Source organism: Macaca mulatta, chromosome X (assembly GCF_049350105.2).
Source record: "Macaca mulatta isolate MMU2019108-1 chromosome X, T2T-MMU8v2.0, whole genome shotgun sequence".
NCBI lineage: Eukaryota > Metazoa > Chordata > Mammalia > Primates > Cercopithecidae > Macaca > Macaca mulatta.
This window is the reverse complement of record NC_133426.1, coordinates 107,891,428-107,905,833: the sequence shown is the minus strand read 5'-3', so window position 1 is coordinate 107,905,833 and position 14,406 is coordinate 107,891,428. Positions and strand designations below refer to the sequence as shown.

Below are 14,406 nucleotides of genomic sequence, written 5' to 3'. Positions count from 1 at the left end.
TTTTGGAGGTAATGAATGTGTTTAGTACCTTGGCTGGTGGGGGTTGGTATATGTATATGCCCAAGTATATGTATATGTCCAGGCTCATCAAAATATATACATAAAAACAGGTGCAAATTTTATGTATCAATTATACCTTAATATAAAAAAATGACAAAAATGGCCCCCGGTGTTTTGTGTAGAGCAAGTGGAAGAATGAAGTTACTGTCAACTGAGACTGGAAAGACTGGTAGAGCAGATTTGGGTTGGAGGAGATGAGTAGTTCAGTTTTGGTCATGTTGTATTTGAGGTGCCTATTAAACATCTGAATGGATATGTTAAGTAGTTAGTTGGCAATATTAGACTGAAGTTCAAGAGAGAGAAATCCAGGAATTGTTAGCATGTAGATGTCATTTAAAATTATGAGGCTGGCAAGAGATCACCAAGGGAGTGAGAGTAGATAGAAAAGTGAAGAGGAACAGGGACCAATCCCTGGGGCACTCCCATTTTAAGAGGTTTGGAAGAAGAGGAAGAACCAGTAAAGGAGACTGAGAAGGGACAGTCAGTGAGGTTGTAAGAAACAGGAGTCGGTGGCTCACACCTGTAATCCCAGCACTTTGGGAGGCCAAGGTGGGCCGATCACAAGGTCAGAAGATCAAGACCAGCCTGACCAATATGGTTAAACCCTGTCTCTACTAAAAAAAAAACAAAAAACAAAAAAAAGCACGAAAATTAGCTGGGCTTGTTTGCGCGTGCCTGTAGTACCAGCTACTCAGGAGGTTGAGGCGGGAGAATCGCTTGAACCTGGGAGGCAGAGGTTGCAGTGAGCCGAGATTGTACCACTGCACTGCAGCCTGGCAACAGAGTGAGACTCCTTCTCAAAAAAAAAAAAAAAAAAAAAAGAAACAGGAGTAAGGTTTCCCTGGGAGCCAGAGGAAGAAAGTAAACAGAGAAGGAGTGGCTTTTCACCTGTGCCCAATGCTTGCTGATAGGTCAAGGAAGTGAGGACTTAAAGTTAACCATTGGACTTCATAACAAGGAGGTCATGTTATGTGACCAGGTTAATGTGAACTGTTTTCGCAGAGTAGTAGTGACCTGATTCAGCTGGGTGAGTAGAAGAATGGGAGGCAGTGAATAGGCTCAGTTCTTGTGATGAGTTTTATGAGAAAGAGGAGCAGAGTTGGGGAATATAGGGTCAAGAAGATTCCTCTTTTTTTCTGCTTAAAATGGGAGAGTAAAAGCAATCTGATAGTATATTGATGGGAATGATCTAGTACGGAGCGAAGGCAATGATGGTGCAGGAGAGAGAAGGGAGAATTGTTGGAAACAATGAACCTAAATAAGCTTATGCCTTTTTAATCCCTTTGTTTCATTTTAGTAGGATTTAGTAGGACTTTCATTTAGTAGGAGTTTTAGGTGGAATATTCTGTTATTTTAACCAGAAGTTCCCTTTAATCTTAATACTTACTTAAGCATTCCCATATAAGAATAGGAGTTTCAGTTTCCATCTTACAATGAAGAAACCAAGGCCCTAGGTCATACAGGGGAGAAGCTGTACTTCATATTTACCCATTATCCTTTAAGTCAAGCTCAGTTTTTCAATTGCCATCCTTCCAGAGCCTATATGAAATTTTTTTTTTTTTTTTTTTTGAGACAGAGTTTTGTTCTATCACCCAGGCTGGAGTGCTATGGTGTGATCTCGGCTCCTTGCAACTTTCACCTCCTGGGTTCCAGCGATTCTCCTGCTCAGCCTCCTGAGTAGCTGAGATTACAGGTGTGCGGCACCATGCCTGGCTGATTTTTGTATTTTTAGTAAAGAAGGAGTTTCACCATGTTGCCCAGGCTGCTCTCGAACTCCTGACCTCAAGTGATCCACCCACCCACCTTGGCCTCCCAGAATGCTGGGATTATAGGCGAAAGCCACTGCACCAGGCTTTATATGATATTTTTTGCTTCCAAAAAGCATTCCTTTCTAACCAGCCAGTAAACAACAGTTGAACTAGTCTTTCTTTCTTCTTTCCTCTCCATCTCTTCTTTCTTTCCTTGCTTTCCTCCCTCCCTTTCTTCTCTCTCTCTCTCTTTCTGTCTCTCTTTCTTTCCCTCCCTCCCTTTCTTCTTCCTCCTTTCCTCTCTTCTCCTCTCCTCTTTTCTTTTCTTTTATTTTTCTTTTGATTGAGTCTCACTCTTGCCTAGGCTGGAGTGCAGTGGCACAATCTCAGCTCACTGCAACCTCCACCTCCCAGGTTCAAGCGATTCTTCCTCCTCAGCCTCCCAAGTAGCTGGGATTACAGGTGCCTGCCACCACACCTGGCTAAATTTTGTATTTTTAGTAGAGACGGGGTTTTGCCATGTTGGTCAGGCTGGTCTTGAATCCCTGACCTCAAATGATCTGCCCACCTCGGCCTCTCAAAGTGCTGGGATTACAGGCAGGAGGCATCACGCCCAGTGGAACTAGGCTTTCTTTAAATCACCAACCTTAAAATTTGAAAACTATGTTGAGTAAAAATCAAGGATATCTTATGTGAAATTATAGCAAAAGTGATCAGGTACAACCTTAATTGATCTTACCTCTCAGGTAGCGCTGTTTTGTGGTATAATTCCCCATTTACTACATAATTTGTGGTTTGTTTGTAAATACAGTGGACCCAGAACACATGCATTTTGAGAACAAAAGGACCTAGTAAATCAGATGGTGTTTCCTGTTATGGCAGCAATTGGCTTTTAGGATTTTTGAGATCATAACAACTAAATCAGGATTGCATTTGACTTGTATATACCAGGAGGAAATGGAGGATCTGACTAAGCTATAATATAGTTGGTACTCGGTTATATGAAGAAATATAGAAATGATGTGCTTATATCAGGACATTAAAAGTAAGAGTGGAATCGTAGCAGCTTAGTACATTAGGAATTCACAGAAAGGGAAGATTATTTTCCATAAATAAATTGGAGTTCTAAGTAAGAATACCTTTCCTGTTCAGTCATTCATACAATTTTTCAATAATATTTATTGAACACATATGTCAGACTAAGGAAACAACTCGCTTCATGGAGCCTACAGTTCGGAATGTAATTGATAGCATCCTCTGTAAAGTCACAGGGCAGAAATCATGATTCTTTCTTTTTTGTTTTTCTGAGACAGAGTCTCACTTTGTTGCCCAGGTTGGAGTGCAGTGGTAAGATCTCGGCTCACTGCAGCCTTGACCACCCGGGCTCAGGCCATCCTCCCACCCCAGCTTCCCGAGTAGCTGGGGCTACAGGCGTGTGTCACCATGCCTGGCTAATTGTTGTTGTTGTTGTTGTTGTTGTTGTTTTGAGATGGAGTCTCTGTTGCCTAGGCTGGAGTGCAGTGGCATGATCTCGGCTCACTGCAACCCGCCTCCTGGGTTCAAGCAGTTCTCCTGCCTCAGCCTTCCGAGTAGCTGAGATTACAGGTGCCCACCCTGATGCCTGGCTAAATTTTGTATTTTTAGTAGAGACGGGGTTTTGCCATGTTGGCCCAGTTGGTCTCAACTCCTGATCTCAAAGTGATCCACCCGCCTTGAACTCCCAAAGTGCTGGGATTATAGGCTTGAGCCACTGCACCCAGCCTATTTTTTTTATTTTTTGTAGACAGGCCATGTTGTCCAGGTGGTCTTGAACTCCTGGACATAAGCAGTCCTCCCAGGTTGGCCTCTCAAAGTGCTAGGATTACAGGTTTGAGCCACTGTGCCCGGTCAGTCATGTTTCTTTTTTTTTGAGACGGAGTCTCGCTCTGTCACCCAGGCTGGAGTGCAGTGGCCGGATCTCAGCTCACTGCAAGCTCCGCCTACCGGGTTCACGCCATTCTCCTGCCTCAGCCTCCCGAGTAGCTGGGACTACAGGCGCCCGCCACCACGCCCGGCTAATTTTTTTTTGTATTTTAGTAGAGATGGGGTTTCACCATGTTAGCCAGGATGGTCTCGATCTCCTGACCTCGTGATCTGCCCCTCTCGGCCTCCCAAAGTGCTGGGATTACAGGCTTGAGCCACCGCGCCCGGCCTAATCATGTTTCTTATATCACTGTATTTGTCTGCAAGGGCTGCCATTACAAAATACGGCAGACTGAGTGGCTTAAAGAAATTTATTTCCTCCTTGTCTGAAAGCTAAAAGTCTAAGATCAGAGTCTCTGCTGGTTTGGTTTCTGCTGAGGCCTCTCTCCTCGGCTTGTATAGACACCTTCTTGCTGTGTCACATGGTCTTTTTCTTTGTGTACCCAACCTTGGTGTCTCTGTGTGTCCACATTTTCTCTTACAAAGACAGCAGGCATGGTGCGGTGGCTCACACCTGTAATCCCAGCACTTTGGGAGGCCAAGGCGGGAGGATCACCTGAAGTCAGGAGTTCGCAACCAGCCTGGCCAACATGGTGAAACCTTGTGTCTACTAAAAATACAAAAATTAGCAAGGCTAGGTGATGGGCATCTGTGATCCCAGCTACTCAGGAGGCTGAGGCAGGAGAATTGCTTGAACCCGGGAGGCGGAGGTTGCAGTGAGCTGAGACCATGCGACTGCACTCCAGTCTGAGCAACAGAGTGAGACTCCGTCTCAAAAAAAAAAAAGACATCAGTGAGATTGGATTAAGGCCTGCCTTAACTGCCTCATTTTAACTAAATCACCTCTTTAAAGGCCCTGTCTCAAAATATAGACACATTTTGAGTACTGGTGGTTAAGGCTTCAACATAGGAGTTTTTGGGGGACACAGTGTAGCCGCAAACCATCACCTAGCATGAATAATCAGCTGTGAAACTTGCTAGTTTTGCTTGTGTAATAATTCGGTTCTCTTCCTAGTACTATGAAGTATTCCTTCGACAGTCTCCATTGGAGCCCTGCCTTGTATTTCATGAAGGTGGATACTGGCGTGAGCTCATAGTCCGCACCAATAGCCAAGGGCACACAATGGCTATCATCACTTTCCATCCCCAGAAATTAAGTCAGGTGAGCCTCACAAGATGTTAAGCAACCATCACTTTTACTACTACTATTACTGTAATTGTTTTTTTTTGAAGTTTCAGGGCATATAGCAGAAACTGTACATCCACAGAGTATTTGTGTTGATTGGGTAGAAGAGTTAGAGATGAGGAGAAGATGGCAAGGATACTATTTAACCATACTGCTCGCATAATCAAACCACAGAGACTGTAGCTAGGCTACGTGAGAACTCCCAAGTAATTTCACAAGAGCTTTGCCCATGGTAGTAGTTGCTCTTCCAAATCCAAATGCCAGTTCACAATAGAGACTGCAATGTCAGAGAATTTCATAACCCAAATAGTACTTTACATTTGTCATGCACTTGGTGCTTTCAAACATACCTGTGTTAAAACATTCCTATACTTATATGATCATCTCAACAAACTTGTAAGGTAGGCAGGAGGAGAGAGATTGTCACCCTCATTTTACACCTGAGGAAATGGAGGCATAGAAATACCCAAGGTTAAAGAATCAGTAAATAGCAAAGCTAGGATTTGAACCCAGGCCCTTTGACGCCTGGTGTTTTTAACCCTATTGTTCCTACATGGTTTATTGGCAGTATATCCTGGTATCAAGCTAATACTTAGGCTCTCTGTAGTTATGTAAGAATTTTATTTTTTATTTTTATTTTTTGAGACAGTGTCTTGCTCTGTTGCCCAGATTGGAGTGCAGTGGTGCAATCATAGTTCACTGTGGCCTCAAACTCCTGGGCTCAAGCAGTCTTCCTACCTCAGCCTCTTAAGTAACTGGGACTACAGGCATACATCACCACATCTGGCTAATTTTTTTTATTTTTATTTTTGAGACAGTCTCGCTTCTTCGCCCAGGTTGGAGTACAGTGGCATGATCTCAGTTCACTGCAACCTCCGCCTCCCTGGTTCAAGCAGTTCTCCTGACTCAGTCTCCCAAGTAGCTGGGATTACAGGCACGTGCCAGCACACCTGGCTAATTTTTGTATTTTTAGTAGAGACGGAGTTTCACCATGTTGGCCAGGCTGGTCTCGAACTCCTGACCTCAACTGATCTGCCTGCTTTGGCCTTACAAAGTGCTGGGATTACAGGTGTGAACCACCACTCCTAGCCTTTTTGATTGCTTGTAGAGACAGGATCTTGCTATGTTACCTACGCTTGTCTTACACTCCTGGGCTCAAGCAGTCCTCCTACCTCAGCCTCTCAAAGTGCTGGGATTATAGGCATGAACCATCATGTCTGACCTGCTTTATGTTAAGTGTTATTTATAATAAGATTTGTGAAATGTCTTCGTGTCTGATTACTGCAGGGCTGATTACTATAGAGCTTAGAGAGAAAATTTGTTAGAGATGAGTCTTTGCTTAACTACCAATTTTGTGGTCTGGGCAGGAGGAGCTCCATGTTCAGAAGGAGACTGTAAAGGAATTTTTCATCAGAGGTCCTGGAGCAGCCTGTGACTTGACCTCACTTTACTTTCAGGAAAGGTAAACCTGGGACAGCCAAATAGGCTGATGGCTTGCCAGACTCTTGGTTTATGGATTGCCGATGCAGGGTTGCTGATTGATGGTGGAGGATATTGGCTAAATGGTTCTGGCCCTTGTACACCAGCCGGGTCTGGGAACACAGGCCAGAATGTAGATGTGAGAGTGTCCACATGGACTTTCATCCCCTGACGGGGAAACCGTTGCAGAGCTCTCAGGGCCATGGCAGGGACTGTGTCTCCTAGCTGAGATGCTGGGGCCTCCCTGTCTACCCAACCACTAGTGATGTGATGGTCTGCCATTTCAAGATGCTTTCTTTTTATTTTTTTTCTTTTTTTTTCTGAGACTGAGTCTCGCTCTGTTACCCAGGCTGGAGGACAGTAGTGCAATCTTGGCTCACTGCAACCTCCACCTCCCGAGTTCAAGTGATTCTTCTACTGCAGCCTCCTAAGTAGCTGGGATTACAGGCATGTACCACCACACCTGGCTAATTTTGGGATTTTCAGTAGAGACGGGGTTTCACCATGTTGGCCAGGCTGGTCTCAAACTCCTGACCTTAGGTGATCCCCCCGCCTCGGCCTCCCAAAGTGCTGGGATTACAGGTGTGAGCCACCACGCGCAGCTCAAGATGCTTTCTTCTTTTATTCTTTTCCAGTACCATGACCCGTTGTAGCCATCAGCAGTCTCCCTATCAGCTTCTGTTTGGGGAACCCTACATCTTTGAAGAACTTCTGAGCTTGAAGATCCGCATCTCTCCAGATGCCTTTTTCCAGATTAACACTGCTGGTGCAGAGATGCTGTATCGGACTGTGGGGGAGCTGACTGGAGTGAACTCTGACACCATCCTTCTTGACATCTGCTGTGGAACTGGCAAGTGGAAGCCCAGGGCAGAATCTGCATGCTGCTCAGCTCCCAGGGCCCTTGTAGCTTGCAGAGGTGGTCGGGGAGAGTGGTGCAGGCGTAATCTTATTGGTCTAAAACCCTAAAATTGCAGCCAAGTGTGGTTGCTCATGCCTGTTATCTCAACACTTTGTGAGGCAAGGCAGGAGGATTGGTTGAGCCCAGGAGTTAGAGACCAGCCTGGGCAACATAGTGAGACCCCATCTCTACAAAAAAATTAAAAATTAGCTGGGCATAGTGGCATGAGCCTGTAGTCTTAGCTACTCGGGGGGCTGAGACAGGAGGATTGCTTTAGCCCGGGAAGTCGAGGCTGCAGTGAACTGTGTGCCATTGCACTCCAGCCTTGGCTACAGAGTGAGACCCTGTTTAAAACAAACAAACAAACAAAAAAAGACAAAACAAAAAACAAACTACCACACCCAAACCCTAAAATGCTGCCTCCTTCTTCTTCTCTTTTACTTCTTCAGGTGTGATTGGCCTCTCTCTGGCTCAGCATACATCTCAGGTTCTCGGGATTGAATTGGTGGAGCAGGCAGTGGAGGATGCAAGATGGACTGCAGCCTTCAATGGTACAGTTTACAGTCTGTGTAGAAATTAAGGGATGCAGTTGTTTCCGTGCTATGGAAAGAATTGTGTGGGAAAGGACAACTACTGTATCCCTGACCCACAGGGAGGAAGGGAGGGAATTCTGGAGTGGTCAGAATGGTTTTCTGGAATAGATCCTCATGGTTTTCTGGAATAGGTACCAATATCTAACGTTTTTCCTATCCAGAAGAGGAGCCTAAGGGAAGGTACATGTCTAGCTGATAGGAAGAAAAGTTGCAAAACTTTGGACAGAATAGAAGAATCTCCTTGACATTAGACTCATGAGGCCTTATAGCATAATACAATAGGTTTCAAACCTATATTTTCAGCAACAAAACCTTTTCTTCAAACACAGTCTTCTGTCAAACTGCAATATAGAAAATAGATCATCTTGCTCCCACTACTTCACCTCCAGAATGCTCCTGAGGCATTTGGTGAAAATGTCTGATATAGCAGGAAGAGCACTTGAGCAAAAGTCAAGATTCTCGTCTTGGTATAGGTCCTTGCATGCTACGTGAGTTGTAAAGTTGTAAAATAGCAGGCATGGTGGCTCACACCTGTAATTCCAGCACTTTGGGAGGCTGAGGCGGGTGGATCACAAGGTCAGGAGTTCAAGACCAGCCTGGCCAAGATGGTAAAACCCTGTCTCTACTAAAAATACAAAAATTAGCCGGTCGTGGTGGCAGGCGCCTATAATCCAAGCTACTCGGGAGGGTGAGGCAGAGAATTGCTTGAACCTTGGAGGTGGAGGTTGTAGTGTGCCGAGATCGCGCCACTGCACTCCAGTCTGGGCAACAGAGCGAGACTCCATCGCAAGAGAAAAAAAAAAGTGTAAACACTAGTTGCTCAAGCTGAAAGGCTTACTGAGATACTCTAAGGGAAAGTACTTTGGAAAAAATGAAGCGGGTCTGTCCAAAAGCACTTCTTTCCTTGTTACTTGGAGTGATGCTAGATCCAAAGGGAAGATGGCAGAGCCCTTGGCTCCTGTGCATTTCTGTGAAGCTGAAGCTTTCCCCCACTGCTGGGCTTGAGTTATGTCATGTGGGCCTGTCTTCCATAGGCATCACCAACTCTGAATTTCACACTGGTCGAGCAGAGAAGATTTTGCCAGGGCTACTAAAGTCAAAGGAAGATGGACAGTCAGTTGTTGCTGTGGTGAACCCAGCCCGTGCCGGACTGCGTAAGGATGAACAGCTATTTTGATGTTCCCAGTGTTATCCACCAACTTTGGTTCTTCTTTTCCACACCATGCTATGGGTACTTCCAGTGGGCTGGCTCTGAACCTGTTTCCCCTCTATTTCTAATCAATCCTGAGTTCTGGTCAGTTGGAGGTTTGTGATAACAGAGACCATGGTAGTTAATTATACTAATAGCAAGGTATTTCTTCCTTCAGATTACAAGGTGATTCAAGCCATTCGAAACTGCGGGGCCATCCGCACGCTAGTTTTTGTTTCCTGCAAGCTCCATGGTGAATCCACTAGGAATATCATTGAGTAAGTCTTGACTTCTGTTTAAAATTTTTTGTTCTGATTATCAAAGTCATTCATGCTTATCGTGCACACAGTTGGAAAGTGATTTGAGCTTTCAAGTCATGAGAAGTGTAAAGAAACAGAAACCAAAAAAAAAAAAAAATACCACCTTCAAGACTCAATTACAGGGCTGGGTCAGGAATGAGGCAAGTCAAGTACTTAGTTTGGGTGCAAAATTTAAGAATGTGTCAGCCGGGTGTGGTGGCTCACACCTGTAATCCTAGCACTTTAGGAGGCCAAGATGGGTGGATTGCCTGAGCTCAGGAGTTCAAGACTAGCCTGGGCAACGCAGTGAAACCCCATGTCTACTATAAAAATACAGAAAATTAGCCAGGCATGGTTTGTGTGCCTGTAATCCCAGCTACTTGGGAGGTTGAGACAGGAGAATCGCTTGAACCGGGGAGTGTTAGGATTACAGGTGTGAGCCATCATGCTCAGCCTTCATGACATTTTCCAATTAGTTATTGCCAATCTGGTGTACAGCTACCTTACTCTATTATTAGTTTTATTCATTTTTTAGTTGGTTCTCACATTGTTGTGGCAGCTGACCATATGATCACCATGTATAAAAATAATTCTGTCCCTCTCCTTCTAATACTCATTTCCTTTTGCTTATTATATTAGATAAGAAAATGTTCCATTGTAGATGTGATAGGGAATATTTTTGTTGTGTTTTTGATTATAATGGGACAATGCTATCTAAACTACAGTCTTGTGTCACATAATAACATTTCAGTCAACAATGGACTGCATATATGATGTTGGTCCCATAAGATTATAATGGAGCTGACCGGGCAGGATGGCTCACGCCTGTAATCCCAGCACTTCAGAAGGCTGAGGCGGGAGGGTCACTTGAGGTCAGGAGTTTAAGACCAGCCTGGCCAACATAGTGAAACCCCATCTCTACTAAAATACAAAAATTAGCCGGGTGTGGTGGTCATGCGTGCCTGTAATCCCAGCTATTTGGGAGACTGAGGCAGGAGAATCGCTTGAATCCAGGAGGCGGAGGTTGCAATGAGACAAGATTGTGCCACTGCACTCCAGCCTGGGTGATAGAGCAAGACTCCGTATCCAAAAAAAAAAAAAAAAAATTATAATGGAGCTGAAAAATTCCTATGGCCTAGTGACATCATAGCTGTTGTAACGTTTTAGCACATGGGTTACTTACATGTTTGTGGTCATGCTGGTGTAAACAAATTTATTGTGCTGTCAGTAGGTTTGTTTACACCAGCATCACCACTTATAAAATTAAGTACGTGTAGTTATCTGTAGTACATAATACTTGATAATAAATGACTGTGTTACTGGTTTATATACTTACTATACTGTACTTTTATTATTTTAGCAGATAGTCCTTCTACTTATTTTTTTAAAGTTAACTGTAAAACAGCCTCAGGCAGATCCTTCAGGAGGTATTCCAGAAGAAGGCATTGTTATCATAGGAGATAACAGCTCCATGTATGTTATTGCCCCTGAAGACCTTCTAGTGGGACGAGATGTGGAGGTACAAAACAGTGATATTGATGATCCTGTCCCAGGCTAGAGTACAGTGGTGTGATCTCAGCTCACTGCAACCTCTATCTCCTGGGCTTAAGCCATCTTCCCGCCTCAGCCTCCTGAGTAGCTGGCACTACAGGTGTGAGCCACCATGCCCAGCTAGTTTTTGTGTTTTTTGTAGAGACAGCGTTTTGTCATGTGGCCCCAGCTGGTCTCGAACTCCTGAGCTCAAGCAATCCTCTCATCTCAGCCTTCCAAAGTGCTGGGATTTCAGGCATGAGCCAGCATGTCTGGACCTTAGTTTATTTATTTTTTATTTTTTGGTAAAGACAGAGTCTCGCTATGCTGCCCAGGCTGGTATTGAATTCCTGGTTTCAAGTGATCCTCTGGCCTCAGCCCCCAGAGTAGCTAGAAATACAGGCATGTACTACCACACCCAACTAATTTTAAAATCAGTTAAAATTAAAATTTTGTAGAGATGGAGTCTCACAATGCTGTCCAGGTTGACCAGTTTTTCTACTATATTTTTACAGTACTTTTTAATGTTTAGATACATAAATACTTACCACTGTGTTACAGTTGTCTACAGTATTCAGTACAGTAACATGCTGTACAGATTTGTAGCTGAGGAGAAATAGGCTATAGCGTATAGCCTAGATGTGTAGTAGGCTCTGTCATCTAGGTATGTATAAGTATGCTCTATTATGTTCACACAATGAAGAAATTGCCTAACAATGCAATTTTCAGAATGTACCCCCATTGTTAAGTGATGCATGACTGTATTGAATGTTATCCAGGCAAACAAATACTCTTCTACTTTGCTGGTTTGGATGTAAAGTGGTTACAACCCTTTTTAGAACAGTTTGGTGATTATGTATCTTAAGGCCTTATAAACATACAGGCTTTTCAGCTCCAACCAAATATGTGTTGAACCCTTATTCTGTGTCACATACTGGGAACACAGAAATGAATATTAAGCAGTGTTTACTTCATTTCTACCCTTAAAAAGATTATACTTCAGTAAGGAAGATGGTGAAGAAAAACAGTTATATTAAATAAGATAAATGCTGTATAAGAGAAACACAGGGGGCCTGTGGGAACACAGTGGAAGGGCCTCTATTTTAAGCAATTGTATTCCTGTGGGTTCTTCCTTTTATTCCTGGGAACTGATGCTATGTTCTGTTTCTGCAGGCTGTGCTGTCCTCCAGACTCTGCTAAGAAGCACTTAGGCGAGCCCTTTGTCCTACAGCAAGCTGTCCCTGTGGATTTGTTCCCCCACACCCCACACTGTGAGCTGGTGCTCCTCTTCACTCGATAAGCAGCCTCCTAGAAGACTGCAGGCTATTTGTTAAGGCTGAAGTTTCAGAAACTTTCAGGTTTGGCATATTGCTACATTGCAGACCCCGGGAGCATTACAGTGGAAACCAACCTTTGGTTTGTGAATAGGAAGAATGTAGTAGGCCTCTGGTCTGAGGCAGACTTTTTTTTTTTTTGAGATGGAGTCTCATTCTTGCCCAGGCTGAGTGTTGTGGCATGATCTTGGCTCACTGCAACCTCCGCCTCTCGGGTTCAAGTGATTCTCGTGCCTCAGCTTCCCCAGTAGCTAGGATTACAGGTGCGTGCCACCATGCCTGGCTAATTTTTGTATTTTTAGTAGAGACGGGGTTTTACCATGTTGGCCAGGCTGGTCCCAAACTCCTGACCTCAAGTGATCCATCCGCCTTGGCCTCCCAAAGTACTGGGATTATAAGCGTGAGCCACCGCACCCTCTCAAGGCAGACTTAACCTTAGTTTTCAGATTCCCTTTCAATCATGCCCGTTTGCTTGGGTTTGACCACCCCCCACTCCTGGTTCTTTACTGTTTCTTCCTATTGCTGTCAGCCTTGGTTTTAGTTTATAGTCTTGTCTCCTCCATTTGATTCTGCTTATGGTGTGGACAAATGACCTTTTTTTAGCAGCTGGTAATAATTTTACATTGACTGGAGCCTGTGCATTTGCTCAGAGATGCTACAATTTTTAGATATTTCTAAGACTTCTGGATTCATGAGGTAGTTAAGGATTAAAACCAGACACAGTCGAGGTTTTTTAAAGGAGAGTAAGCCATGAAGTGAATACCGGGTGACTGATCATTAGATGAGATTAATTCTTTCGGGTTTTCTTGGTTTTAAGGCATCTCGAATGCCCCTTGAAAATGTAGTTATCACTGGTGGTGGGCACCTGTAATCCCAGCTATTTGGGAGGCTGAGGCAGGATAATTGCTTGAACCTGGGAGGTGGGGGTTGCAGTGAGCCGAAATCACGCCACTGCACTCCAGCCTGGGTGACAGAGCAAGACACCATCTCAAAAAAAAGAAAAGAAAATGTAGTTGTCCCTAGGAGCAATAGCACCAATTAACTCTCACCAATGGAGGAAGAATTGGTTATTGGAGAGACCCTAAGGGAAAGGAGATTTTCAAAGAGACTGAATACCTATAACTGTGCTGTGTAGTGTGGAGGCAAAAGCTCCAAAATCTAATATAGCATAATAAACTGGATATTGAAAACTGACTATATTTAACATTCTCTAGTCCATGATTTCATCAACTCTGGAATTGTTCTTAGGTACTTGCCCAACAATTTAGATTATGTTTTGATAATCTAAAGGCCTAAGGATGTGTAACTTAGTAAGCGTTGTCTGATTCACAAAGTGATATCTGGTTAACTGGTATTTTTAATTCTTCTCAATCAAACATTCTAGAGAAGCCTCCTTCTTAGAAAAATATGGCTGTTAAACCTACTATATAATGTTTTCTGTTCTTTTTTTAGATGGTGGGTCAGGTATAGCCAGAAGAGGAGACACAGGAGAGGCTCAGGAAAATGAAGTCTATTATGCTCACAGGTCCTAGAGACAGGAGACATATTATGCCACATAGGGCTACATGGGAAATACACCAGAGTAGGCAGGAGGCAGAAGACAGAAGAGGGGAAGGTTTAGGCCACTGCTGTTACTTGAGTTTCCTTGGGAAAGGCAATGCAGGGCAGAGTGAACAGTTTAGGATTGGCTACTTTGAATAAGGTATAGGGGTGCTCCCTAGTTGTCTGGTACCTGGCCATGGGGTGATTAGGACACTGGAATGTTGTCTCTTGGGGTGTCCGTGCCAGATAGAGGCAATATAGCTCTGAATTGGTTAGTTTGTATATCAAAGAACTCTTCCAGCTGAACCCTTGCTATCTCTAAGAATTATCTAGCCCAAGGAGGAGCAGCCAGAAAGATTTATTTTATTTTTATTTTTTGAGATGGAGCCTCACTCTGTCACACAGGATGGAGTGCAGTGGCGTGATCTCAGCTCACTGCAACCTCCGCCTCCCAGATCAAGCGATTCCCCTGCCTCAGCCTCCTGAGTAGCTGGGATTACAGGTGCCCGCTGCCATGCCCAGCTAATTTTTGTATTTTTAGTAGAGACGGGGTTTCACCATGTTGGTCAGACTGGCCTCGAACTCT

The 14,406-nt window shown here is 44.1% G+C and overlaps 1 protein-coding gene across 37 annotated transcripts in view; it reads left to right on the top strand.

Moving 5' to 3' along the window:
• Window positions 1-14,406, top strand: part of TRMT2B (tRNA methyltransferase 2 homolog B) — an 83,487-nt gene that overhangs the window by 27,177 nt on the left and 41,904 nt on the right. For 11 of the 37 annotated variants that reach the window (XM_015127806.3, XM_015127809.3, XM_015127807.3 and 8 more), the window contains 7 exons: window positions 4,786-4,932; window positions 6,324-6,418; window positions 7,071-7,285; window positions 7,783-7,884; window positions 8,961-9,080; window positions 9,294-9,393; window positions 12,118-13,472. In XM_015127806.3, the coding sequence (XP_014983292.1) occupies window positions 4,786-4,932; window positions 6,324-6,418; window positions 7,071-7,285; window positions 7,783-7,884; window positions 8,961-9,080; window positions 9,294-9,393; window positions 12,118-12,244 (906 nt within the window). In that variant the 3' untranslated portion in view covers window positions 12,245-13,472. Of the gene's footprint in view, window positions 1-4,785; window positions 4,933-6,323; window positions 6,419-7,070; window positions 7,286-7,782; window positions 7,885-8,960; window positions 9,081-9,293; window positions 9,394-12,117; window positions 13,473-14,406 lie in introns of those variants that run through there. The other 26 variants (XR_013413001.1, XR_013413016.1, XR_013413011.1 and 23 more) reach the window with 9 other exon arrangements.